General features: G+C 52.8%; 8 protein-coding genes across 8 annotated transcripts; 2 read left to right on the top strand and 6 right to left on the bottom strand.

Annotated features, from left to right (window-relative positions):
* Window positions 1-346: 346 nt before the first annotated feature.
* On the bottom strand, window positions 347-1,077 carry AYO20_05145 (hypothetical protein; the record flags this gene model as incomplete). The annotated part of the gene is made up of 2 exons (XM_022643439.1): window positions 347-821; window positions 932-1,077. The coding sequence occupies 2 exons, from the start codon at window positions 1,075-1,077 to the stop codon at window positions 347-349; spliced, it is 621 nt and encodes a 206-aa protein (XP_022500538.1).
* A 353-nt stretch (window positions 1,078-1,430) lies between these two features.
* AYO20_05146 (hypothetical protein) lies at window positions 1,431-2,513 on the bottom strand (the record flags this gene model as incomplete). Its single annotated transcript, XM_022643440.1, has 1 exon — window positions 1,431-2,513. The coding sequence occupies one exon, from the start codon at window positions 2,511-2,513 to the stop codon at window positions 1,431-1,433; it is 1,083 nt and encodes a 360-aa protein (XP_022500539.1).
* A 1,068-nt stretch (window positions 2,514-3,581) lies between these two features.
* Window positions 3,582-5,220, top strand: AYO20_05147 (hypothetical protein; the record flags this gene model as incomplete). The annotated part of the gene is made up of 2 exons (XM_022643441.1): window positions 3,582-3,747; window positions 3,803-5,220. 2 exons carry the CDS (start codon window positions 3,582-3,584, stop codon window positions 5,218-5,220), a joined length of 1,584 nt encoding a protein of 527 aa, XP_022500540.1.
* A 466-nt stretch (window positions 5,221-5,686) lies between these two features.
* AYO20_05148 (hypothetical protein) lies at window positions 5,687-6,225 on the bottom strand (the record flags this gene model as incomplete). The annotated part of the gene is made up of 2 exons (XM_022643442.1): window positions 5,687-5,969; window positions 6,095-6,225. 2 exons carry the CDS (start codon window positions 6,223-6,225, stop codon window positions 5,687-5,689), a joined length of 414 nt encoding a protein of 137 aa, XP_022500541.1.
* A 690-nt stretch (window positions 6,226-6,915) lies between these two features.
* AYO20_05149 (hypothetical protein) lies at window positions 6,916-7,705 on the bottom strand (the record flags this gene model as incomplete). The annotated part of the gene is made up of 2 exons (XM_022643443.1): window positions 6,916-7,372; window positions 7,584-7,705. 2 exons carry the CDS (start codon window positions 7,703-7,705, stop codon window positions 6,916-6,918), a joined length of 579 nt encoding a protein of 192 aa, XP_022500542.1.
* A 3,263-nt stretch (window positions 7,706-10,968) lies between these two features.
* On the bottom strand, window positions 10,969-12,142 carry AYO20_05150 (hypothetical protein; the record flags this gene model as incomplete). The annotated part of the gene is made up of 3 exons (XM_022643444.1): window positions 10,969-11,170; window positions 11,229-11,907; window positions 11,971-12,142. The coding sequence occupies 3 exons, from the start codon at window positions 12,140-12,142 to the stop codon at window positions 10,969-10,971; spliced, it is 1,053 nt and encodes a 350-aa protein (XP_022500543.1).
* Window positions 12,143-20,928: 8,786 nt separating this feature from the next.
* On the top strand, window positions 20,929-23,320 carry AYO20_05151 (hypothetical protein; the record flags this gene model as incomplete). Its single annotated transcript, XM_022643445.1, has 2 exons — window positions 20,929-21,087; window positions 21,143-23,320. The coding sequence occupies 2 exons, from the start codon at window positions 20,929-20,931 to the stop codon at window positions 23,318-23,320; spliced, it is 2,337 nt and encodes a 778-aa protein (XP_022500544.1).
* An 805-nt stretch (window positions 23,321-24,125) lies between these two features.
* On the bottom strand, window positions 24,126-25,148 carry AYO20_05152 (hypothetical protein; the record flags this gene model as incomplete). Its single annotated transcript, XM_022643446.1, has 1 exon — window positions 24,126-25,148. One exon carries the CDS (start codon window positions 25,146-25,148, stop codon window positions 24,126-24,128), a length of 1,023 nt encoding a protein of 340 aa, XP_022500545.1.
* Window positions 25,149-26,545: the final 1,397 nt, after the last annotated feature.

Below are 26,545 nucleotides of genomic sequence, written 5' to 3' on the forward strand. Positions count from 1 at the left end.
CTCTCTCGTACATGCTTACGTGCATCCATCCATGCGTGCGCGCGCGTACGTGTGTGTCTGTGTGTCTCTGTGCCACGGTACCCTTCCGCATTCGCATCTGCAAGCTCGTAAACCAGCGTCGTCGTCGTCGTTGTCGCGGTTCCCTTTCCTCGCTTTTGAGCGGCAAGCACCTCGCAGGAGAAGATTCCTCTCTTCGTTCATGTCATATCCGTCACGTCGTCCAAATCTTGACCCTCGAAAATCCTAAAAACACCATAACTGCCGAGGAGGATAATTATCATGCCGCCCTTGATACCCCGTGACTGCATGGATAGGAAAGACGGTCGACCTGGCGGGGCGGGACGACTCAAACCTGTGCGTCCTCGGTCTTGACGCTCTTCGCGGCGCGGGTTTCGTCTTCGACATTGTCACTACCGCCATGGATTTTCTCCGCATTGGTCTTTGGGCCATCCTTCGCTGCCGGCACCGACTGCTGGTCCCCGTCGGCGTCGGCAACAGCGTCAGCGTCAGCGTCAGCGTCTTCTTCCACCTTGACCATCGACGCCTTCTGGGTCTTCTTCTTGGTGCCGCCGCCCTTTTTCGCGCCGCCCGCAGCTAGAGCAGCCGTTGCGTCATCGTCGTCTACTGCGTCGGCCTTGCGCTTGCGGGTGGCCGTCTTCTTGGCGCGCTTGGGAGTGTTGGGTTCGTTGTCTCCTTGTAAAGTCGGGGAAGCTTTGGCGGCGGCGGCGACGCCACCATCTTCCGCGTCCTCTGGGATGATGATTGCGCCGTTTTCGAACTTGAGGCCATTTTGTTCGATGATCGACTTGAAGCGGGCACTCCTGTGAATTCGGATATTCCCTTAATCAGCAAGAGATATCATGATGAAGAAGGGGTTTTTGGATGAGATGGGAAGGGGGGACGAGGGAGACGACAACAACAAAATACATACGCATTCCTCGCATAAGCGATGCCATTCTCCTTGGCCACTTCGTTCCAGTCTGTCTTGACTTGGTCGCAGTGCTTGAGGACGCTCAGGAGGAACCTAAACGCAGGGTCTCCCACACCACTGGCTGTTGCTCCGACTCGTGGCGCCATCTCGACTTGCCGTGGGGAACAGGTAGGAATGAGGGGAATTGAAGGGATGGAAGGGATGGAAGAGTGACTGGAGAGCGATGTATTGAAAAGGCGATGAGAGAGATGATCGAGTGATCAACGAAGTGATGGTTGGGATGAGGTTGTCTGTCGTCTGTGTGAAACGCGTGAATGCACACGATTCAAAAACAAAGAGAACGAAAAGAAAAGCGAGATGAGGGAGGTTATCCGAACAGACACTAACAGAACATTGAATCTGGAACGCGCTGGTGACAATGAGAACAGAGGGAACTGTGAGAGAGAGAGAGAGCAGAGAAGGGAACAACCTCTTTCTGCCACTGATGCACGAGGTCATTTTACTCTGGAGTCCAATAGTTCTGGTCCGTGACTTTCACCGTATCAAACTTATACTCGCCTGTCTGCCTGCCCTTGGGATCTTGGAAGCCCTTCTCAGTCTGGAGCAGATACAGATTCGGGTCCTGGGTCATGTTGAGGTAAAAGGGAACGTCCAGACTGTTGAGCTCGCCCTTGACCCATTCGACTCCGACCGTCGAGATACCCTCCCATTCGCGCTCGATCTTGTCCTTCATGGTCAATGGTAGCTTGGTGGTCATGGGACACTGGTACCACTGTGCAAAGTAGTCAATCGCCAGCATGATGCGATGCTTGTCGCTCCTGTTGGGCATGCCGGCGTGCCAGAGCCGCAGGTCCCGGAAGCAGATGCTGCCCTTCCGCACCTTGGGCTGGACGGGAGGCTTGATTTTGGCCCGCTCCTGGATGTACTCTTTCTTGATCCAGCCTCGATCAGAAAATGCCTGTTGTTCTTTCTGTGGATAGGCATTGTGAGTCCCGCACCACACCTCCGTCACCCCGTTCCTCTCGTCCGAGTCCTGCAGGTAGATGTTCATCACCAACCCAAACGGAATCTCCGGCCACGCGTGGCTGACATCGCTGTGCACGGCTTGACGTGCCGTCCCGCCCGGACAAGCAACGTTGCTGTTGACAAAACGGAGCTCGGGTTTAGGTCCGAGCAGATTTTCCACGACGTGAATCATGTGCGGGTTTGCGTAGAAGTCGCGGTCCAAATATTCGGGTTCGAGTGGTGGGATCTGGCTGACATTCCCTGTCGCGGCACCCTGATTCCAATGCATATGCTTCTTCCGCAGGAACTCGACGTTGTCTTGTACCATGCGGTTGTATAGGCGGTCGACGAGCTCGTCGGGAATGGCGTTCTCGAGCACCACGAAGCCGTCGCGGTGGAAGTACTTGAGACATTCTTGCAGTGTTTCTGGTCGAGTATTTCCCGAGTGAAGTTCTTCATCGGTTAGACGGATCACGACAGGATTGTCGCCGTGTTTCTCAACATCGGTAATCAAAGCCCCATCGACATATGTCGGTGTCCTTGAAGCTGGCGGATCCATTATTGCCGAGGGTGCCATGGTAATCTTGACAATTCGAGGATGCGATCTGAGGGCCGTGGTGGCCAGAGATAGAAGTGCTACAAGGGCGACGATGGCTTTCACTCTCCACCTCTTTGTTCTTGAATTCAATGCCCGAGGTTTGAAGATGTCAATCCCTGAAAATTGTGGTACGAGTCGGTCTTCCTCTGGCCATCGGATTCCTCCACTTGTGCGTTGGAAGCGGCACACTGAGGACGGCTGTTTCCACCGGAAGCAAGAGGCTGATGGTCGTGTCTCGAATCAAAGGCTGCGACAAGGTCCAGTTGGGTATCAGCAGACGGTTGATAATAGCCATTTAGGCTAATGGGAGTGGGTTACCTCTCCGCTTGTCGCAACATGGACCTCTCCACCATGCACCCCTCCTCCTCAACTCCCCACAATCCCCATATCGACTCGCGTATCGCCCATTATCAACTAGACCTTGGTGACAACTCAAGCAGCTAGTACAGGTCATAGCCTATATCAAGCCGTCTGCGCCCCGCTGGCCGGTAGCCAATCATGAGGCCTGACTCGGGAAATCAGTGACACAGCGCAGGTCGGAGTGTGGCCGTGTCGGATGATCGACCATGGCTATTACTATATTGCCATGATCGTCCGGAGAATTAGGGCGATGATTGGACCTTCGAGTTGCAACCTGAGCGTTAGCTGCTAGTTCTTCCTGGGAGAATGGCCAGGTGCAAAACTTGCCTTGTGATCTCTTCGCCATGCGTGTCCGCCATCTACCTCGGGGCGACAACCATGGAACGGTACAGCAATGTAACACCAGCCCGTGACTCTCCTATTCCCTAGAGCGTTGACGTCTCCTAGAATCCAGAAACTGCTACCCGAGGGCGTTCAGCAGAGCCGGAGAACATCCTTGTATACCGTTTGGGGAGCTCGTCGTGCACCCAATGTTTCCCCGGACTGTGGTCCGGACACTTTTACCAGATGTCTCCTCAGTGGATTCTCTTTGCCTGGAGAAATACAAAAGCATGGACATAGTCCCTGGACTTCTTTGGTGCCCGCATATCCTTCCTTTTGCTCGATGCTCGGTGTACTTTGGCAATCATGGTCAAACTCTTTTCCCAGATTCCCAAGTCGCAAACATTGGTCGTGGGAGGACAGGAGTTCCCGGAGGTGAAGTGGTGGAAGCACAAATCTCTCATCCACTTACATTTCCTGTGTGCGATTCTGCTGCTGTCGTCGGCCACGAACGGCTATGATGGATCCATGAGTAAGTTGCCTCGTCCGACTTACAGACAAGCCAAAGCAAATTGACCATGAGGAAGTGAACGGCCTGCAAACGTTGAGCTATTGGCAGAACACTTTTCATCGACCTTCTGCCTCCACACTCGGACTCTTGAACGCCATCTTCTCGGTCGGGCAAGTCGTCGGCCTACCTCTGGTGCCATTTTTGGCAGACCACATTGGCCGCAAGTGGACCATATTGCTTGGAAGCTCCCTGATTTTCTTGGGCGTCATCTTGCAGACCGTCTCCATCAACATTGGCATGTTCATTGCCTCTCGTTTCATCATCGGCCTCGGAATCGTGTATACCCAAAGTTGCTCGCCGATGCTCATCACCGAACTGTCTCACCCTCAATATCGTGCGAGGTTGACAACAATCTACAATACTCTGTGGTATCTGGGCTCCATTATCGCTAGTTGGACAACGTACGGCACTCTCAAGATGCAGAGTCAATGGTCGTGGAAGCTGCCCAGCATATTGCAGGCCTTCCCATCTGTGATTCAACTCTTCTTGATCTGGCTCGTGCCCGAAAGTCCCAGGTACCATATCGTCAAAGGCCGCCACGAAACAGCGAAAAAGATATTCCAGCGCTTCCACGGTCCTGCATCCGGCCAGGAGTTCGTCGAGAGTGAATACCGCGAAGTGTTGGAAACCATGGCGCTGGAAAAACAATTTGCGAGCCGCGGCATCTCCGAGCTCTGGTCGACCAAAGGAAATCGACACCGCTTGCTGATTGTCGTCACCGCGGGCATCTTCAGCCAGACCGCGGGCTCGGGGATCGTGTCGTATTACATCTTCCTTGTCTTGTCCCAAATCGGCATCACGGATTCCAACTCCCAACTCATCCTGAACGGCTGTCTGACAATTTTCAACATGTGTATCGCCACAGGCATGGCGTTTGCCGTCGACAAACTGGGCCGCCGGCCTCTTTATCTGACAGCAACGTTCGGCATGTGCATTGCCATGACGGGCTGGACGATTGCCAGTCAGCAGCAACAGGCCCACGGAACCACGGCCGCGGGTCGGGCGGTGATCGCACTCATCTTCATCTTCATGTTCTTCTACAACCTTGCCTGGTCAGGCCTGTTGATCGGCTACGTCGTGGAGATCTCGCCGTTCTACCTGCGCTCGCGATATCTTACCGTCATGCTGCTCAGCGTGGCGGCCGGCCTGTTCTTCTCCAACTATGTGAACCCCGTGGCGCTCGAAAACATCCAGTGGAAGTACTATCTGTGTTACATCATCTGGCTGGCAATCCAGTCCGTGGTAGTGTACTTCTTCTACATCGAGACAAAGGGTCACAGCCTGGAGACGATAGCAATCTGTTTTGACGGCGAAGACGCGAAGATCGGCGGCCAGGCGGCGACGGCGAAGGGACGAGAGCTGCTGGGGAAGTTGGAGGACAAGGACGTCAAGGCTGTTGGGACGCACATCGAGCGGGTGCAATCGACGGATTAGACTGCACACAGAAGGGTGATACTGAATAGAAAGGGTGCTGCGCATAGACGAGGATAAAGCCAGGAGGTCGACGCAGTCAAGTGACGCAACCAAAATGAGGCGAGTTTAGAGTTTACGGATTGGGCTTAGCGTCTGGGCGGCGAAGCATTCTTCTACTCGCCTCATTAAAGCAGCATCTGGATCGTTCTCCATGAGGAAGGCATCATTTGTCTCCACATGTCTTCAGGCTGAGCCTCATCCCTGGTCCCTCTGCCACGAGATGTACTGTGATTGATCATCCGTACGCTTTGATGATACTGCCTAGGCTCCAAAGCTCATGTTTCCTCTGTCTGATCGAGCAATCAGTGTCTCCAGCTCGAATAGTTCATCTTCAAGTTTGTCCTGGAGGAGATGGTAGCCCTGGTTGGAGACAGGAATAGTACACTGTCCCTTGTCGGTTCCTTGCGAGGGCCACTGCTCCAATGACTTATTCGAGCCCCTCTTCGACTTTGGCATCGACAACATGCTTTTCTTCCTCACACTCGTCATCCTCAGAGTCGATTTCCTCCACCTTTGGCTGCATGGCTTTCTTGCTCAGAGGGGATTTGCTCTTCTTCGCGGGAGGGCCTCCATCACTGTCAGCCTCATTCTTCGGCTTGCGCTTTCGTGATGCCGTAGCCTTGGTTGACGCAGCAGAAGCTGCCTTACGGCCCTTTCCACTAGTCCCCGCAAGACCCCATTTCTTCATGATTTGCCAGTGTCGATGATAGCTGTAAGCGAAAAAGCGGAAATTAAATCAGCGTCCGCAGCCCCTTCAGATAGATACCGGGCATGGGAGAGATCTTTAACGAGATAGAACAAGAACCATTAATATGAAACTAGAAGGGCGGCTTACCATGCGCTCTCACCCTTCGCACCCGTCTCCTTTGCGACCTCGTCAAAGTTGATCTTGGGCTTCACATCTGCATGCTTGAGGCATGTCATGATGAACGTGAAGTCATCGACAGAGTTGGTTGCAGGAGCCATCATCTGATATCAGTCAGTCGATGTAAGGTTGGAAGTTTGAAGGGAAGAAATGGAGGCGTTGGCACAATAGCCTGGGCTAACTTACAGGTTGTTGCGAGAACGAAGTTTGGTTTGACGTTTGCTATTTGAACTTGGAATGGTGGAAAGGTCTGAAGAACAGAAGACAGTGGACAGGATGTTGAACTGGAGATCGGCAAGATGTAGAGGAAAGAAAAGAAAATTGGATGGTGGAAGAAAGGTTTAAATAGGAAATGCCGCAGCATGTAGCAGTATGCCTCAACGCACATGGAACAACGACCTTCTGGACAAATGAGCCCGGAACAGCTCATGAACTTCTCACTTCTCAACCAATTCTGCTGGATTTACGCCTAAATAATAGGAAAACGTTAAGGGAATGTGAGACTTGATCAATTCAATCTGCTTTCTCTCAAAAGCTGAGAGTGGAAAAGCCATCTCAGCTCGTTCTTGGGGATGCTATCACGAGCTACATGCCCTATGGTGTTCAGAAGAAGAGTGTCCACCTTAGTGTTTCTCTTCTACGATGCCAATGTCGTGACTATCCTGTGTTCTTTCTGATGCGCCAACACCGCAGCTATCTTCCATTCCAATTGATGTTCACCAACTCGAGGAACCAGGGAACCAAGAAGCATTTGATGCACCTGCATGATGGCACAAAGTCTTCTTGTTTCGCTAGTTACCATCCTCAGGCGGCACTGTGTCGGTCTTTGCAACAGACCCAACGGCTTCGATCATCTTCGCAGTAGGAACATCCGTCTTGATCTCCTTCTTGATGGGAGTCGCTTCGTCATCACCCGAACAGCCATCGCTTGGAGTCGCAGGATAGACTTTCTTGACACCTTTTCCTTTTGGCTTCTTCTCTTCATCATTCTTATCTCCGGTGCCGAGCTTGGGGGCCTTGGTCTTGGTAGCTTTACCGCGAGCTTTCTTCGGGGGAGGTTGTTCCGCAGCTTCGTCACTGCTGACATCGCGACGTCCGACGGGATCGATTCTCGCCAAGTTCTTCTTGGTAGTAGCCTTGCGCTTGACACCGGTAGCAGAAGTAGATTTTGCTTCAGCCTGGTCGTCCATGCTGCTCCACACCGCACCATCTTCCTCCAACTGCTTCATGATAGTACGGAACTTGTTGCTACAGAGCAAACGAATCAGTAAACCAGTTGAACCTTTGCCGAAGTTGGGACTTTTTGGGATAAAGAGAGAGGGGGAGAGAGAAGTAGCCATGACTAGACATGCCCCAACAGCAAATGAACGGTGTACTCGTGGTGGATAATAGGAAGCAAGTGGACAAGGCACCACATCATCTTCGAGGCCAAAAGCACAAAGGAAAATAGCAGACTTACGCCGCTCCACCCTTGCTCATCTTGAGTTCTTTGGCAAGTGCTTCGAAGTCGACAGTGACCTTCTCCTTGGCATACTTGATACAAGCAGCAAGGAAGGCCTCGTTACCCACAATTGGACTCATGGTGAATGAAGGATTCTCTTCGAGTTGTAGCGACTTGAGAGGAAGAATCGAGGGGTTGAGGAATCGGGAATCTGCTGGACGCCTAGATACACGAGAGAGGGATGATCAGTGAGCCTGCTTAATGAATCGGAGAAGGAAAAATAGCCGTACCAGTTGTATGAGGATGTTGGATGAGATGTCTGAGAAGTATCGGTGATGGGGACGTTGGATGAAGGTGAGGTTAGACAAGATGGAGAGAAATTGAAATGCAGGTTTGTTGATGGAAAAGTGAAAGACTGCCCGCGAAATTTCGCCTAGAGGCTCTCTGAATCACATAGCAAGCGATGCCACTGATCGAGGAAACCATCTGTCGACAAAGGTCGGGCATCAGACTGACCCGGTAACAATGCGCGAGCGACAATGCGCGGGCAGCAATCTTGTATTGACTCCCACCAGCAAACAAACACATAGCTATGGGTTGGAATTGCCTTTCTCACCTTTCTGGCTACCCACAGGGTCTGAATGCGGCTTGTCCATGACCTTTGAGATCGTCAACTGCTGCCGTGAACCATCCGAACGACATGGGTTGTCGAGATGGTGTCCTTCAAGCCTTGTACCAGCTCCCCCTTTATCCCCCATGCAACAGCTGGCAGAAAGGACAACCGTGCCCATGTTCTTTATGGGGCTCTTTATGGACCGCGTCACCGGACGGTGCTAGAGTTGTTCATCCTTCCGCCCTCTCGGTCCTCAAGATACGCTATTGAGAAGCGTTCGGGGTGAGCAGACACCCCCATCCACATTGTCTGTCTCAAAAGCAATGCAAAGGGTCTAACAGAAGAAATGGTTGAACAGCTGGGGATCACGGAGGATATGCAAAACAAAGGCGAAAGGATTTCTCTCACACGACATTAATGCCATTGGGTCTCTGGACCCTTGAGACGCCATTGCTGGCCTCCAAAGATAGCTCCTTGTCATCTGGCCACATCGACCAGGATTCAACGCCAGCGAGACCATGCCCAGCTCCGCTGCTCGTACAATCAGACCGCGACGTCAAGATGCAGGGGCAGGGTGAATGACGATCCTGCCCATAGAGTGTCGGACAAAAGAAAAGAGGAACATCAAATCCTAATATCCGTGGGGGAGAATTGTATTATTGCCAGAGTCATTGACGGTGCTTGGGACACAAGATACAATAGCTCTTCTCGTGGATGACCTACTGGGGTTGAAGCGTGTCGCTCCCACTGTATTCCGCATTCCATTTCGAAGCTGCAGTGTGGTGGTGTTTCCTGTTGACCAGAGAACGCCGGATGGCTCGTGCAATATTGCAACTCTAGCTGCAAAGTGGCAATCTCCATGTGTCGAGAATCAAACACTACCTACATCACGCCGCTTCTCTGAACACGACCCAGGGCGCACGACACAATGTTACACCGGAAGTCCAATCCTATCCGAGCCGTGGTTCGCCCGTCGCAGAGTGTATCCCCAGCCGGGTGATGGTCTTCATTACCCATCAAGACCGCGGATAGTTTGGTGGGCCGCGAGGTTCTCGAACGTCTGATGACTTCTCGGTGCAGAGTCCACGGTGCTGTACGATGCATCGTTCTTTTCACCCAATGCGGCATGCGGGAGGGCGAGTTGATGAACTTGCCGGCAAAGTCCACGCGAGGAGCTCCGTCGTCCGAACTCGGTCCAGATCCGAGAAAAATAAAATCCAGAATCGCGACCCAAGATTATCTCTGGTGGCCAGCAAGGTTTGCGAAAGAGCGATCCCTTGCGCCATGCACGACTTTAGCTCCGTCGAAACTCGGGGACACACAAGCGGCCAAACAGTCCTCTGTCCTCTGGACGCAACCCAGAGCAATTGCGCCAAAGGTGGTGTGAGAACAACCTTTTGGGGGGTGGTCAGAGCTTGGAGCTTGGGATCTCGCTTGTTCGGTAGCGAGCTGAAGTGACGGCAAGTTGCGACAATTGCTGACTCGCTGACTCGCTGACTTCGCTGACTCGGCGGGCCTGGCCTGGCCACCATCGCAGCTAAGGCTTCTTCAGACTTTGTCTTCCACCACGTGGCTGTTCGGCGACGCCGCGAATGTGGCTTGTGCACTAATTCATCAACTATCGGAAACCCACGTGGACTCTACGTCCGCCCCCAAAACGTCGCTTAGACTCTAAAGACTCCACGCCCACCTATCGCTGCCAATGAACCTATAACAAGGATTGTGTGGATGTTGGCATGGCATGTCACCGGCTTGGGGCGCTGGTAAAAAGGGGAAGCGGACCACCAAAAGAGGCGGCGGTCTTTAACAAGCTGCGAAAAGAGAGAGGAGCGGTCTAGAACATCTCGCCTGCTTTGTCCCACTCCTGCCACGTTCGTTCCTGTATCGATTGGCGGGACGTTCGATTCCGACATGCAGCTAGAACATGTCGTGGCACTTTCAGTAGCGTCAGGTCTCGTGCGATACGAGGACCCAGCACTTTGGAACGCGACGGAAAGTATCTGGTCAGGAAAGCCTGGGCGATGCTGGTCCACCTTCTGGGTGACGATCTGGAGACTGCGACTGCGACTGCGACTGCGACTGCGCATACAGGAACATTGTGTCGTGGACGAGGTATGAGGATCAAGGATGTGAGGATATCCTCAGAGTTGTCAATTATCTGGTATTGTACAGGCTTTGATTGCTATCCTTCAGTCACCAAGTCATGGCCACGGGTTCATATGTGCCCGCGCGAATAATGTACATGAGCATAGGTTCCATCATCTATGCTTCTGCTGACCTGAGCCTTTTCTCGAAGACTGGGTGTCCTCTGTACCAGCCTGAGATCGGGATGCCTTTGAACCTCTCCGTGATGTCGCCATCAAGATATGTGTGATAAGACAGAGGTTGTGGTTAGAACCTCTCGGTTACTCTGAGCATGAACGCACGAGGCTAGGAGAAAATGCTGTCTCTCTGTGAACAGGTCTGGTTTTTGTGTTTCCAAATGCTAAATCCCCGATCCCAACCATGCTAACATGCTTCATTTCTCAAGCACGTCCGTGTTGACCCTTTCCCACCTTTCCTAAGACCCATCGCTTGAACGCAGAAGACTTTGAAAAAACACACATGAGATGCCAGGTAAACGCAAAAGACAAGGAGAGGGAAGAGCAGTTTGCTCCTGTCGTGGCTGCGCCTGAAGCGAACATAAAAAACGTGGAGAGATCCATGCCATCAGGTTGTTGAGAAGCCTGGGGAATGCTGTCGACCAACTTTTGGCTAGTAGAAATTGCAGATCAAGTCGCACGGTCTCGTTTAGAATTTTATTGCCTCCCACAGAAAAAGTCCGCGGGTGCAGGAGAAGCTGAGACGGGTGCGCTGGTCGGTCGCAAGGGTGGAGGACTCTCTTCTGGGTTGAAAGGTAGATGACAAGGCAAAGTTGCCAGTAAAGTGATGTTCAGTAGCTCGTTCGGGGAAAGGAACCTCGCGCTGCAGCTGTTTCACCCCCATGACATCCCTTTTCGTGTCGTTTCATGTTACTTCTGACACTGAAATATTTCCCACAGCCCTCGTACTTGCACCTATAAGGTTTCTCTCCCGTATGCGAGTAAGTGTGAATCTTTAATGAACTCGGCCTGGAGAAGGGTTTGTGGCAAGTTGGGCATATGTAGCGCTCGTGGCTGTGAGGGTATGAGTTGTGGACGGGGGGATAGTACTGAGGAAGCTGCCACGCTGGCGCCACTGTATAGTCGACGGCTGCCACCCCAATGTGAGGAATGGGGCCCGGGAAATCTATTGGCAGAGGCCGTTGCTGAGAAAGCCCATTGTATGCTGGTACCTCTGCTGGACGTGCCTCGATTGAAGGCACTGCTAGAGCTTTGGGCGGCTGGTCTGACTGCACAGCGTCAGCTGCAAGCCTTGGAAGATGCGAAGGTGGCCATGCCCTCGAGTCAGTTGACGAAGGATATGTCGTGGCTCCTTCCGTCACCGGGGGACAAGCTGATGGCCGTTGAGCGTACAACTCAGGATTCGTGCTTTGATGATAACTGCTTCGGTTGGGGCCTGAGATCGGCGAAGTGTTGATGGGAGAGGGTCGGGGCAAGTCGAATCTCGATGGCGGCGGTAATTCTGGTGTCGGTGGGGGAAGACTTCGGGGGCTTCCTGATAGTTGTGGTCTTTCCGGGCTGATTCCCTGTCCATGTGAACCTCCAGATATCCTTCGCGGAGCCCCGAATGTTGGAGAGGATGCGTTTCCTAGTGGCAGTTAGAGCCTGACTCTTCCATTACGGGGTGCGATCAGACGATGACAACGCCTACCTTTTTCAGACTGCTCTGTAACCGCCTCGATGAGACTGGAAATTGAAGGTAGCGATGGCCTGAACTTATTGGCCTGCTCCATTGCCGCTGAAGCCAGCAGTACGGTTGGCGAGGGTAGAGGATGTTGTAGAGGGTAGTTCGAGTGGTAAGGTGGAAGCAATGCCAATGCCATAGCACCGGCAAGATGTTGACAAAATTGCCTATGGCAGACTTGTTGTGTTTGAAATCCCCAGTCCGACTTGTTGAGAAAGTGTGCAATGCCGGCAGGGCCTGTGACACTGGTGGACGACAACAATGATCCACGGCTACTCTTTCAGACTTTCTGGAAGAAGAACTGAATGACAGGGAAGAAGCGAAGTGTCTGTGTAGGCTTTGCCCTGCTCGGATCAAAGAGTCGAAAGGGTGGTGGGAACGGGGAGGCCTTCGTCCACAGAAGATCGAGATAGGATTGGGATCTACAAATCCTCGCCTGTGTGGTACTGGAAGGAGGGGACTATGGTGAGAGCAGAGATGAATGTGTCTACTGGCGGGGATGGTTACAAGAGACAGAGGAGAGATATTGGATGGTGAAGGATCAGGAATCGGTTGGTGGGAATCCAGGGTGGTGACGTTGCAGTGGGAGCTGAAGCAAACAGCCCAGGTGGTTTTTCTCAAAGGACTGGATCGTCCTTCACACAAATCGACGAACGGCTCGCTTGTGTTGTAGAAAGGGATGCTAGGGCAAGCGACAGAGCCAGAGAGAATGGGCAGCCCTTGGAGAGAGGGCCACAAATAACGAGGAGGAGGGCGCTTCCGGAGCCGAGGGGTACGAGAGGTGAAGATCGTCGAGAACAAGGACTCGGGGGGAGGGTGGGCTTGATTGTATTTTTTCGTTCGGTGGTTCCAGAGAAGAGTGATTGGGAGGGTCGGCTGGCCACGGGCTATCCCACTCCACTGGTCTAAGGCCGTGGCCTGAAGGGATATCTTGTCCAGTGCCCACCTTGCACCGGTGCCTGGTTTGGTAACTCGAAGGCGTGCGATGTGCGGGCTTGGGTGAAGATCAAAAGTGGGCGAGAAGTAAGTTTAAAGCCACGGTAGGTGTAGGGGTGGGATGGATGAGCGGCGACAGGCCTGGGGAGTGGGTAATTTGGGCCCGTCAAGACCAGGTCCCGTCATACCATGGCGACTGCTGACCGTTTCCGGACTCGGAGGCGCATGGAGGACGATGGCCGTCACCTGTATGGCTGTGGGTTGCTGGGCCTCCTCGTGTGGGTGGTGCGTGCGTGGTAAACTCCCGAAAAAGGCCCAACCTGGCCCAAGAACGGCTGAGGTGGCGTCACTGGCGCACCTGGGGGAGACCGGCTTGGGGAGCTAAGGGTGAAAAAGGACAGTCCTGCAAGGGAAGGAGAGTGACTAGCGAGAAGAGTCAGCTCGGTCTCTTGAGGAAGAGGCATACGTACAGTTTCTCGGTAGTGAATTTGGGGGAAACAAGAGGTTCTGGTTCGGGTTGGGTATGGTGGTACTGTGCGAGTCGAGAGAGGCTCGATCCAAGGGGAAAAACGGCAAGGCGTGAATCGACTTCACCAAAGTAACCGACTTGTGCAACTGCCCGGGGGATGATCAACGATGCCGGGGTTGTGAATGTAATACGCTGGCGCAGGCATTTATTTTGGGGAGGGGGAAGGGGGGGAGGGAACCTGATGAGGCAGCATTCGAGGCCAATTCGGAACGGCGCCGAAGGAATCAGAAGAGGGGGGAAGAAAGAGTGGGAAGGCGCGAAGGGTGGCTTTCTTTAGCAAACTTCCCAGAGACCCATCGCTGAGAAAGCGTGTTGGATTCTCATCCACAATTATCAGTTGTGCAATGTATAGAGACAGTTGTCCTGTAGGTGATTGTTGTGCTGGGACACGAAGGGCCAATGACTGTCGCCAATGCGGCAAATGTACTCCGTATCTTGTTTGTTCGTTAAGCGAGGAGGGCTGCCCAACAGGAAAACGGAGGGCTGACTTTTAGGGTCATGTTGGGCTTTCCTTGAACGGCTCGAGGTTCTCGGCAGTGGACACAGGAGGAGAACAAACCTGGAAACCAACTGCTTCCAGAGATCTCCCGGGTTGACGGGTTCCAACGCCCCAGGCTGAGGCCCTTTGGGGGATGGTGGGTGCCGAACCACGATCAAAATCGATCAGACGATCAAGCGGGAAACCTTTAGTCTCGAGCTAACGAGTGGAGGTGCCTTTTCCAGGGACAGGGGGGGCCTTCCTCCCTGGTGGTTAATGGCCAAGGGCTTGAGCATGGGCATGGGCGTTGGAAGGCCCTCAGAGGCCCAGGCTAGCCTGAGCTAGGCTAAGCCCTGGCACCTAAGCCTGCCAAGGGGCGACGAAGCCTCTTTGGTCTTGTGTTACCTCGATGCGATTAGATAACGGTTGCCTCGTGCACCCTTGGGTGAACCCTGTCTGCCACATTGCTCGCAAGGTTGCGACATTAGTCGAGTACTCCGTACAGCTGCTTGCAAGGCTGCCCTGATCGTACCGAACCGTCACCATCTTTCTCTAACGCCCGCTCCTGTTATGGGAAATGAGAATGTGGCAACTTTGAAACCATGCAGCAAAGGCCACGAGGGCCACGCGGGACTTTGTTAGCCAGAGGTAACCCGACCATCTGTTCCCCCTAGCATACAGTACAAGCCAACACCAATCATTGTTCTCTCAGATGCATTACCTTGAAGGAGTGTTCCCTTTTACAGAACTACCTCGTACGCACAGACAAATTGGACTCCGTACACCAGGTTACACGATCGACCCTCCGAATACCTCATACAAATACCAGTATTTACCGAAAGACAAAAAACCTTCACGAATACTCCACAAACTTCCTGCCTTCCCACCTCCTGTACTAAAATTGTCCGGCACCCCAGTCGCCGTTGCGCTCGTGACGTCTGGAGAAGAGATAAATGAAAATGCTAAAGAGCTGGGATTGTCAACGTGGGCCATGTGGAAAGCACACAACATCAAGCCCCTAGGTATTCGCTTAAAGAGTCCTCATCGCCCAGTCCAATGAGCTTCAATCGGAGATTATGCACATCAAGTCACTCTAGTGGCTCACCCGTGCTCGCCTTGGACAGTCTCGCTTATTGATGACCTGGTCCTGCACTGCCAATGAAGAAACGGATGGTGTCTTTACACACACTAAGAGCTTGCCCTGGTATCCCTGCGTCGCGTTGCTAACTGGAGAGATCTGCGCCATGACAGAAAGAGACTCGACCTCCAGCAAAACATCCCTAGTATTTGTTCTCAGGATTGACGCCGAATGTCATAACTCTCACGCAATGCGGCATCTGCGGGCGTATGGCCCCCAAGCTATATGGTTGCCCAACAAGAGCAACAAACACGAAGCAACCAAGTACTCGGGACATGCTGCTTGCCCTGCTTTTTGTGCCAGAGCTGCATCTGTGATCTCTCCTGGCCATCCCCCCCATGTCCACTTTACTTGGCGAATATAAGTGGGCAGATGCCCCCCCTGTTGGTTCCGAAGCAGCGGCGTCATTCGGGAGGCCACCCAATCAAAACTTCTAGTCATCGTCACAATCCTGGCCCTCGTCAGCCACGCGGTGTCGATCGTGTTGCACATGGGCCCATGGAGCCGTTTGATCATCATCAGTGACATCCTCATCATTTCCCATGCAGCTTCCGAGTGGTGACCTTCCTCATACAGACGCCTAGCATCGCACACGGAATTCACTACTCCCTGTCCTTGTCTGTCTCTCTCCCTGTCAGCAGCTCCACCACGCAATGTGATTGAAATCTGCGATCGCGTGCGGTGCATGGTTCCATTAGCCTGCCCTGTGCGGACCACGGTGCTAACGCGAGATGAAAAGGGAACATGCTCTGTGGTCCGCCTCGTCACCGGCGGTTTGAGGTTTGTGTTGGTTGTCCAACGATGTCTATCGGAAACAGAAATCGCCGTGTAACGTGGGAAAGCTACGCGAGATGTCCAAATCAACCCTACCGCCTGCACTATGCTGCAGCCGCATGCAATTGTGACTGCATGCATATCCCAGAGCGCACCATCTTACCGTGATTTCGAAAGGGAGGTGCAACAAGAGCCATTGGGTTTTACGAGGCGTGTTGCACAGAAGAACAAGGTCTGCAGGAGGCTTTGTCAGCCCCTACACCCTGCTACCTCTTCTATCTTGGTAGCCTGCTGTTGGGCATCTTGGATCTAGATTGTTCTGTACAATTGTCCCAGTGGTGCTGATACGAAAAAAAAGAACCCCCAAGGTCAATGACTACGGTAGGTACTGTGTAGGCAATCACTTGTCTCCTTTCAGCATGTTACAATCAACGCCTCAAGACATGAAGACAGGAAACAAATGGTCAAGCGGTCAACAAAGCCCCCCTTTTAGGCGAAGGCTACGTGCATGGATCTGGGTAGGTCAGGTTTGTTGGCCATTTTGGACTTTTTCTTTTCTTTCTTTTCCCCCAACAATTGTTACCAGGACCACGTGGCTACTAAGGCTCGTGTAACATGGTCGTCTTGTAGGTACTCGTGCACCTCTTTTGCTTCAGGCTTTCCCCAAAACAAACATGATACAAGCTAACAAGCGCTATGCAGACGATCCTGGGATCATCTTCCTAGAATCCCTCCGCCTGGGGGCCCGATCCCTGAAATCCTTTACGGCCTCGTGCATTGTCTTAGACAGTGTACCTCGTGCCTACAGTCTCAGGCACCCAAGTGACTTCTGGGCATCGATATGGATGGTGCTCATAGCTAAGAACGTCAGAATTGACTTTAGATAAAGGAAAAGGACCTGGGTGAGGAGAGCTTTGGGCCACAGTCAGAGTACGTGATTTTTCCGAAGATCATCCATTCCGTGTCCGCTCCACGCAGAATGGATCTGAGATCAGGCCCTGTGGATCATTATTGTTGTGTCCTGTTGCTTCTTCTGTCCAAAAATCGGCAGGATGAATGATTTCATCTCATCCCTGTGATCGACAGTCCGGGCTACTCAGACTGACTCGACAGCAAGTGGGTGTCAGCCGATCTAAGCAAGACTAGGTAAGGACCGCGAGATCCCCAGAAACAGTTGCCCAGGAACCCCGAAGAAGAAGCTCTCAATACGACAGGCGCTAACTTACAGGCGCGCAACTAAACGGTGATTCAAAACAATGTGCAAGGATCACCATGTCCAGAGATAAATTCCTAATATACATGCTCAACTACACACATATCGATAATTCAAGCGAGAAAACCATGAGCGTTGATGTCCTGCGAGGATGCTTTGCGCTCCCTAGGGAAACTGTGAACGAGTATGCCTTGCATACCTCGAGGACCCCATTTCAAGCTCTTCTGGGGACATCTTACTTTGGCAGCCGTACCAAGTACATACTGCGCACAAGATTGGTGTTGTTAGGGATGACGAAGACTCGGCACAGAAATTCAGACCGGAACTGAGACCTTCTCGACTGTTTATCTAACGACGCCCCATTTCAGGCCTGTCTGAAACCCGGCTTCTAGAAGCGAGAATGTTCCGCGCGTCGTGGAGCTCCGACAAGCGCTGGCGTCAGGAGAAGCCGAAGTCGTGTGGGCTAATCATTTAGCAATCCTTTCCATGTCCAGATCGAGGGCGAGTTTGGGAAATCTCAGGCTGACCATGATGCACCTTGAGTCAAAGCATGAATTACCAGGAAGATCCTTCGGAGACCAAGCGGCGAACGAAGCCTGTCCATGTCGGTCTCAGATCGCCATGGTCGTGGGGCTTACTCATTATCCAACCCCGGGGCGTCTCTACTAGGATAGGATGGTCTTGGGATTCTCCAGCAGGCAGCCTGAATCCTTTTCGACTTTCCAGGCAAGCAAGGCAAGGCAGAGAGGTACGAATAGTGCACGGCTTCGGATGCACCCTTCTTCCAACAAACCTCGTATTCGGCTGCTCATCACGCTATTCCCTTGTCTATCGTCTCTCCTTTCCCTTTGCTCGAATGACAGGTCACGAATGGCAGCCAATTCCTGTGATCGGGCGCTTTTAGGACGCTAGCTTCCTAAGCTATCCTACTGGGCACGCCGTCACCAGGCTAAGACTTGATGGACGAGGCCGTTCAAGCCAGCCGGATTGATTCCCCGCTCACATTTCCACGTGGCAGCCATCCCTGGCATGGTTGCGCTGCTGGTTCCACTCGCTGGGAGAAGAAGCTCCCCTGATCATCCTCGAAGTCAGCCTCCCCCTCCGAGCCTAGAAATCTGAGCACGCCATCCTTCGACGAGACGGGACTACTTTCTACTATCCACCTCTTAACCCTGTTCGAGGTCTTTTGGGATCGTTTCTTCTCCTCTGCCAGGACTGAGTAACTTTGATTAACATCCAGAGGTGCCAGTGCTGGTCTTGTCCTTGACAGAGCCGCCTGGTTTCCCCTTGCGAGTACTCGGTACAATCACGCTACCAATCTGCAGTGGGAGGCTAGTATATTGTTGTATTCGCTACACAATTCTTTATGTCAAACTTGTTGACACGTCTGCACGGACCATCTGTGATGATACGAGGGGATCCAAGCACTGAAACAAGGCGTTTCCGAGTGAGCGCAGGCTTGTCACCCCCAATGCTCATTTCGATCACCTGCAGAGCAATTCCAGGCACACCTGGTCCGATTCCTTCCAGGCTTACATGGCTAAAACGGTGTCCACTCTCATCGGCTAGCGATTAGCAAGCGTGCCCAGACCTAAGAATTGCGCACCCTGGCGGTCTCACGAAATCCCCCCTCAACAAGTTCGGTTAGTGCTGCCACTGGGGCTCTCGAGGCTCATGGTCGAACCCCGAGATCCCCGGGTCCCCGAAAAGACACACTTCGGGAGTCAACAGTCTGGCAAGAATAACCGTGGGATGGGCGGAGGGACAGTTGCAGGTGTGGATCTCCCTCGGTCGACTGATGCAGGATGTCCCCCTCAACCTTGACCGTCTCGGGACTCGTTTGACGTACAAAGTTTCCTAGAAGCGTGCAGCCAAAGCCGAGAAGAAATTTCGCATCCTTTATGGAGGCCTTCTGTGGCTGGCTGACTGGTGGCGCCAGCAGCCGCGCGAGAGCTCATGTTCGTCCACCAAGGCTGGTTTGCTGTCTTGGGTGATTTGCAGCAATCGTGATGCCTCCCACCAAGCCGTCCAATGATGGAGGCGAAGACTACCTCCTTTCTCTACTTGTACGAGGTAGAGTTTGAGCCGCCGCAGCGTTCGCACCGTCCCTTGCACGTTACAAGACGTGTCCCGGATGCTCCAGGATCCAGACTTGTGGCATGCGGGTGGGAAAAAAAGGGGGAATAATACATGCACTACTTGCCCTGTCGTCAATGATCAACGTGAAGATCTGACCACAACTGTTACAAGCACAATTATCACGAGGACTACGAGTACTCGGTACCGTATGAGCTACGACGGAAGCAGGTCACAAGTCTGGGCACGCTCCTAAGCAGGCTGAGTGTGGGCTACACGATGATCATCAAATGGCACTCGCGTCGTCACTGGAGCCGCCCATGGAAATACGAGTAGCTTGCCATGTTGATCAGACTCGGGAGAGAGGCAGCTGGCGGGGCCCTCACACCGACCAACCTCGTAGCGACTATTTGGCCTTCCTGATCGATGATGGGATCTTCACGCACGTTGATCAAAGAGCCTCGTGACTTGACGTCGGGTCATCGATGATCAACGGGAAATGACCTCGAATCGGGACTCGATTTGATTGTTATTTCAACTATCATACGAGACTCGTAAGATCGTTAGATCGTCGCACATTCCATGGGCATCTATGCATTAGTATTGCTGCTCAGGTGAGTACCCTTTTGTTTCTGCGTTTCGAGCGGTGATGTGAGAGTGACAAGTCGTTGTGTCTTTCGGGGCGGTCAATAGCAAGCACCATTCAGTCTCGCGCATCTCTTGCTGCATGGTTTCCCAGGGTTTGTATCTCTGTTTGCCTGTTATGCAGATGGACAAATTGACGACACCACCCTCACAAGGTGCTGCACTAATCCAAAAATCTTGATTCTCTTTCTCTATTTCCTTTCAGGGCACATCAAATCGGAGGAAAGATGATGTTGAACAGAATCTGCGTCACTGACTCGAGGCTGAGCTGTGTGATGGCGTGTGGTGGTGTTGCTCACCCCCCATCTGGCAGGCCAAATATGTTTACTGTGAACATCACTGTTGCTGATCTTGGTGTCTTAAAGGGCGGCTTGCCAAACCGGTTTTGCTATACCTGCAGACTTGTTCCCAAGTCAAGAGCCTGCCCATCTGGAGAGTGATCGCATGCACGATGCAAGTCCCAAAGGCTGTCCTTGACTGGCTCCATGGGTGGCAGTTTCCACACTCCAAAAGTAAGAGGCTCGTCGTAGGAATTGACAGTCCATCCAGACAGATGTGGCCATTGTGTGAGAGAAACCTCGTCAGCGCCCGTACAGTTCAAGTATGGTAGAGGAGTCTTGGGCTGGAGGGAAGGGGTCTCGGCACGTGACCATTGCGCCCCAGGTACAGGATCGTGTGAGTGACGACTTCTCGAGAATTGCCGGTCCCTGTGAGATGCGTCAATCTGTTATCCTTGGTACTTGTCCTAGAGCTTCTCCAGATTTTGGAGGACATGTATGTGGTGAGTGGCATTATTATTGAAGAGGCGGATGTTTGTGTTGTGGGATGGTGAAAAGTCGTGAATGACATCGTCGCTTGTTGCCCCGCAACGCGCCAGTAAATATCGAGCATTGATTTCTGTCTCGCATACAACACTTTCACCACTCAGATTCACCCTCTCATACACTCGTACACTCTTCCACTTGTTTGTTCAGACACTCTGTCCCTACCATTTATTACGCCTTTTGCGGAACAGAGCACTGTTGCTCTTCTGTCCGATCTTGTGACTCTTATGCATGGGGAATGTCTCGTGCCATAACTAGACAAGTCGTCATTGATTGTACCTGCCCGTCGAATCTTTCTTCAAGGTAGTCGCAATGGCCCTCGAACTTGCCGATAATGACAAATACGAGGTCAAGGAGATTATTGGTATTGACTCCCTCCCGCCGTCTGGTCTCTTCTTGGTTCTCACGACAGAGTTAGGTCGTGGTGCATTCGGCATCATTCGCAAAGTTCGTCGAAGACAAGATGGCCATGTACGTCTCCCCCCTCCAATCAATGGCCCATTGGCCTCAGTCTGACTGCCCTCAGATCCTGTGCCGCAAAGAGATCAACTATCTCAAGATGTCCCAGAAGGAACGCGACCAACTGCATGCGGAATTCTCGATTCTTGCCTCCCTCAGCCATCCTAATATTGTCGGATACTTCCACCGCGAGCATCTGAGACAGACCCAAGAGCTATACTTGTATATGGAATATTGTGGCGGCGGCGATCTGGGCTGTGTCATCAAGGAACTCAAGCGTAAGAACGAGTACGCAAAGGAGGAGTTTGTCTGGAGGATTTTCAGCCAGATAGTCACGGCTCTGTACCGTTGCCATTACGGAGTCGACCCGCCTGAACCCGGCAGTGACTTCTCTCGACAGAACGACACCCGGCCTCTCAACAAGGGCAAAATGATCCTCCACCGAGATCTCAAGCCCGAGAATATATTCCTGGGAGAAGACCAATCCGTCAAGCTCGGCGACTTTGGTCTCTCCAAGATTATGCAGTCGCATGATTTCGCCTCGACTTATGTTGGAACACCTTTTTATATGTCGCCAGAAATCTGTGCTGCCGAGAAATACACTTTGTATTCAGACATCTGGTCACTTGGTTGTATCATGTACGAACTTTGCACCAAAGAGCCGCCGTTCAATGCAAACTCCCACCTGCAACTCGTGCAGCGCATCCGCAAGGGAGACGTCAAACCCATTCCAGCCATCTACTCAAAAGACCTCGCCAACGTCATTGCAAATTGTCTCAAGACAAATCCAACGCACCGGCCGGACACGAGCTCGTTGTTGACTGTACCCTATGTGTGGCTCGCTCGGAGGCAGCAAGAGATGGTCACCATCGGAAAGGCATTGAAGACGAGGGAGGAGATTGCAGACCACAAGGTCAGACAAGCTGAAGAGAGGCTCTCTGCTCTTGAAGCAGATAGAGCGGCCTTGAGGCTGGAAATTGATGCCCAGCTTCGTCGCGAGTGGGAGGTCAAAGCACGACTTGAAATCGACCGACAGGTTCAATTGGAGCTGGAAAGACTCCGGAAGAGGTTCGACAGGGAGGTCGATGAGCGTGTCGCCCATCTACTGGTTAAACAGAAGCACTCAACGGAAACCCGAGCACTGCGAGACATTCAAAACCCTCCCGGGAGGTCCTTTGACGACAAAGAGAACCTGAACCCTTCGTCGTCGGTCAACACTGCCGGCGAGGAAGACTTCCCGTCGACCACAGATATCACGGATCTGTCGGATCTTTCAATCAGCTCGCCCACCACGTCGAGTAACAAGTCAATGCCCAAGAAGACGAAAACGCCTTTTGCTCGGTCCAAGACCACCTTCGACTCTCCTGTTGATATCCAGATGTCAGAACCATCGCCCATGTCCATCTCTTCCCTGGCGCTCTCTCCCCGTCGAAACGCCGCAGCACAAGCAACTGCCAACCCGACAGTCACCGCCGTTGGTGCGAAAAATCTCTTTGCAGAAGCGGCACGCCAAAAGGCCCGGTGGGAGCCACAGTTGGCATATTCCTCCGACGAAGAAAACATTGAACCCCCCGAAGATTCAGATGATGATGACGATGGGTTCCCAGAATTGGCCAGTCCAACAAGATCAAAAGGGAATATGGTCAACATAGATCCCTTCAAGAACCCGGCACCTCTGCCGCTGAAGAACAGACCAGCCATGGTGAGACAGAATACAGCAGCCACTATGCAGAAATTAATCACCAAGCCCACTCTGTTCCCGTCCAGCAACACGGCAGCACAAGTGAGAGCAGGAATTGCTTCTGTCAACATCGCCAATGCCATTAAAGGTATCCCACGAAACACTACAGACGGCGATCTGCGTTCTTTGACAGCGAAGCCCACGAGCCCTAATAGACGTCTGAGCAAGATACCAAGCCGAAACGACCTCCGCGAGCACGCCATTGCAGATGAAGGAAGCACTAGTCCCCTTAGGCGAGCAGCAACGACGGCCGGTCGGCTCCCTAGCAAGCTCGGGGGCGGCCGAGATGCTGTCACTGGCACCGGCGTAGGAGGGCGAACGCTGGTAGAACTCGCTCAGGCTCGGGCTGGAGGCCACTTGAACACAAAAGTGAGGACCCTCCCGGACCAGCGAAGCGAAAAGGACCTACCTCCAGTTCCGGTTTGGGACCCAGAGATCTTCGGGGATGAAATGCCCAGTCCTTTCCTGAAGAAGGATGTCAAATCCGTGCGGCCTATGCGGTAGTCACGACTACCCTCGTATGAGTATCTTGCACGGAGAATGGAATAACGACGATCATGCGACAACGTAAAGAGTCAATCTGAAAGAATATGGTCGGACATGGATGGCATCTGAGGTATCATGGTCTATGCTGTGGTCTTTCCGATGGCACCAGAGTCTCTTCTTCGGACTGAAGAAGGAAATGAGCAGCACAACACCCGACCAGTTGCCTTTGAGGCGAATGTTGCAATACCAGAGCTTGTCGGAGCAGGGGTTACTGTCCCCTGTACAAGAATTTGGGGTTTATTTCGTTTGTTTGGGATCGTTGATCAAGGTCCGATGAGTGCATTGGAAAAGCCTGCGTATGAATGCCACTTTGGGAACAACGATGGCGCTCTGGCGTTTGAGGAATTATGTTCACTGACGCCGTCAAGAGGATTGATCTATTGACCGATGGGGGAGTTGGAACGATCAGTTGGTGGAGGAATTGAGTGCTGCTTGCACTTTCTACTTGAAACGAGCAGGGGAGTCTGGATAGTCAGCTCGTCTAGCACCGCGTTGGATTAAAAAACCACTGCCTTGTATGTATGCATGCGACCTCTAGAGTTATCAGCCAGGCCAGTCTGCAGTTTTACGCGAACATGAGAATTTGGAACCAAGAAGAACTTGTGTAGTCCGCAGCTTCGACGATGCCCATCTGACTGACTTGCTCGCAGAAGATGAGGGCGCATGGATGGACCTTGCTGCCTGGGGGTTGCCAAACTTGTCCCCTCGTTCCCATCTCATCTCGCACAGATGGCCCAGAACACACTCACTATACATGCTGTGCTTAGGCATCCTCGTCCTCGACTTCTTCAATCTCCACGTTACGACGATGTGGAATGCGTTGCGACGGCTGGGTTTCGCTGCTGGAATGATGCCTCGGGTCGTCTGCGCCCTCGGGTGGCTCGGTGTCTTGAGTTCCACCGTCCTCATGATCCTGCATCTCCACCTCGCGTAGAAAGCGCTCTTCCTCCTCCGCAAGTCGCCTTGCATCCTCGTCCGCGCCCTCGTCACCTGTAGGTGTGGTTGAAGTCGTTGCTGTGGCGGTCTGTGTCCTTTCGTCGTTGGCTTTGCCTAGATAGCCCTCGGCTTCGAGGCGGTCCATCTCTTCCGGTTCGATCAAGCGACCTGTGGGTCCGCCCTTTGCAGCCTCTTGTTTCTTCCGGACAACGTCTGGTACAAATCTGTTGACGGCTTCTTTGCGGAGATCACGGATCTGCGGAGCACTTTCGTACGTGGTTTTCACTTCTATGGGTTTCGCTCCTGGTTTGGTGGGTGGTAATCCGGTCGGCGAGCTCGCTTGTTGAGGATTGTGGCCATCGTCTCGGCGCGGCGGGTTGCGCCTGAATTCTCGTGGAATGGGTGGTGGTGTATCTTCAGGCATGGGGATGCGGCGGACAGAATCATCCGTGTCACTGCCCGAGGAGTCTTGTCTCGGTTGGTGGTATTTGCGCTCGCCATCATGCCTTCTCTTGCCCAGCGTAGTGCCACTGCCCTCAGCGTCACGTCGACGGGATGGCCCTGAGAAGTTGGGGGCTTTGTCGCCCAAGGCTTCTCTTGCTTTCTTGACCGCACGCAGATCTCGTTCTAAATCCTCTAATATGGCCCGTTCTCTAGCTTTAATGTCTCCTGTAGCCTCGAGAGCCTTGAGGTCATCGATTTGGCGTTGGATGCGTTCGGGGTTTCGGCGGGCCAATTTCTCATTACGCCTTGCTTGTAGCTCCGCCCGACTCTTTTTCAGCTGTTTCGCCTTTTCGAGCTTGCGCTGCTGTTGCGCAGGATTGACAGATCGTTCCTTGTCTCTCGCCATCGAGTGGGATGGTATTTGAAAATCGGGAGGGATAACGGTACGGGGAAATTTGGGTTGATGGATTGTTGACTAAGAAAGTCGTTGGACCTGCACCGCGACGTCAGAAGTTCAAAAAAGATCGGCCGGTGCCGCAGGCGCGTGGAGTGGCACAAATCATGCAAGTCGAGGGGAGGGCGGGATTGACTAAGTGAGCGGGCCAGATATTATGATTGATTGCAGTCACTTTCTTGGGGTTGCTTGGTGTCACGTCTGCACCCATGAAACATTGGGTCTCACCGGTCAGAAGCAGACGAACCCAAGAGGCGGGAACCAGGAGGGTGATGCAGGGTAAAAGCTCCAAAAGAATGCCAAAAAGATGGGTGGGTTGCAGTAGTGCTGCAGTGGTAGATGCAGCTGCTCTGGGAGGAAGCGTTGACTCCTGCATGAACGGCTAAGCCATCCCTTGTGAACCAATTCAGACAATGGTAATTGGAGCTGGCTGTGCATTGTCACCAGGATGGCAGGACGGCGTGGTGGATTGTCCTTGGTGTTTCCTTTCTTGAGCGCAGTTAATGTGGGCGCCGGCACAGGCGCAGGTGGCATCAACTGTGACTTACTGAGTACGAAAGGATACGAGGCTGGTGGGAAACAAGCCGGCGGCAGGTCTGAGGGATTGACAGATAGGAGCGATGATAAGTTTGGTAGAGGAATCTTTTCCTTCTTGTAAACGCAAGCAGGAAGGTCTTGACGGGGAGGAGGACGAAGAGAAGGAGCTGAAGCTGATCTCCTGCTCTGCTCCCCTTCTCTATTCTCTCTGCATCCCTCGCACATCTTTCGCTCAGCTTCTACTATCCTTTCACTGGCGCTTTATCGAAATGCTCAAATCAAGATCCAAACAGCCCAGGCACCCTACCTCCTCCCTCGCCCCCCTGTCGGTCGTCCCTTTTCGCTTGCTGCTACTCGCTCTCCTCCATCCATGCCCCACGAAAATGATCCTCCTTTACCAAACTAACAAAGACCACGGCTCCGGAGCCAATCGAACATTTCTTGTGCCCATCCCACGGTGCTGTTAAAGTCGGTCACCTGCTGGTCCCCACGATCATTCTTTGTCCTTGTTACTCCTTAGCCAGGCACTAGGGCTGCTGAAGGCCCATCGAAGAGAAGTATCTAACGACCTAACTGTGCTGCGATAGCCGCGCTCCTCTTTTCTTTCGGTTTCTCAGCTCACTCAGTTTCATTGTGCCTCTTTTTTTCCTTTTCGTTTCTCCTTTACCCTGCATCGTATCCATTCCTCACACTTTTTCTGCTGGTCACCGTTGCAGGCGATGAAACAATACTCCTCCTCAACCGTCTCGCCCGTCGCCATCCCCGCTTCCGTTGCCGTTCCCGCGCCCACTTTCATCTCCTGGTTCTAGTCT

This window comes from Fonsecaea nubica (genome assembly GCF_001646965.1).
Source record: "Fonsecaea nubica strain CBS 269.64 chromosome Unknown Scaff29, whole genome shotgun sequence".
Taxonomy (NCBI): Eukaryota; Fungi; Ascomycota; class Eurotiomycetes; order Chaetothyriales; family Herpotrichiellaceae; genus Fonsecaea; species Fonsecaea nubica.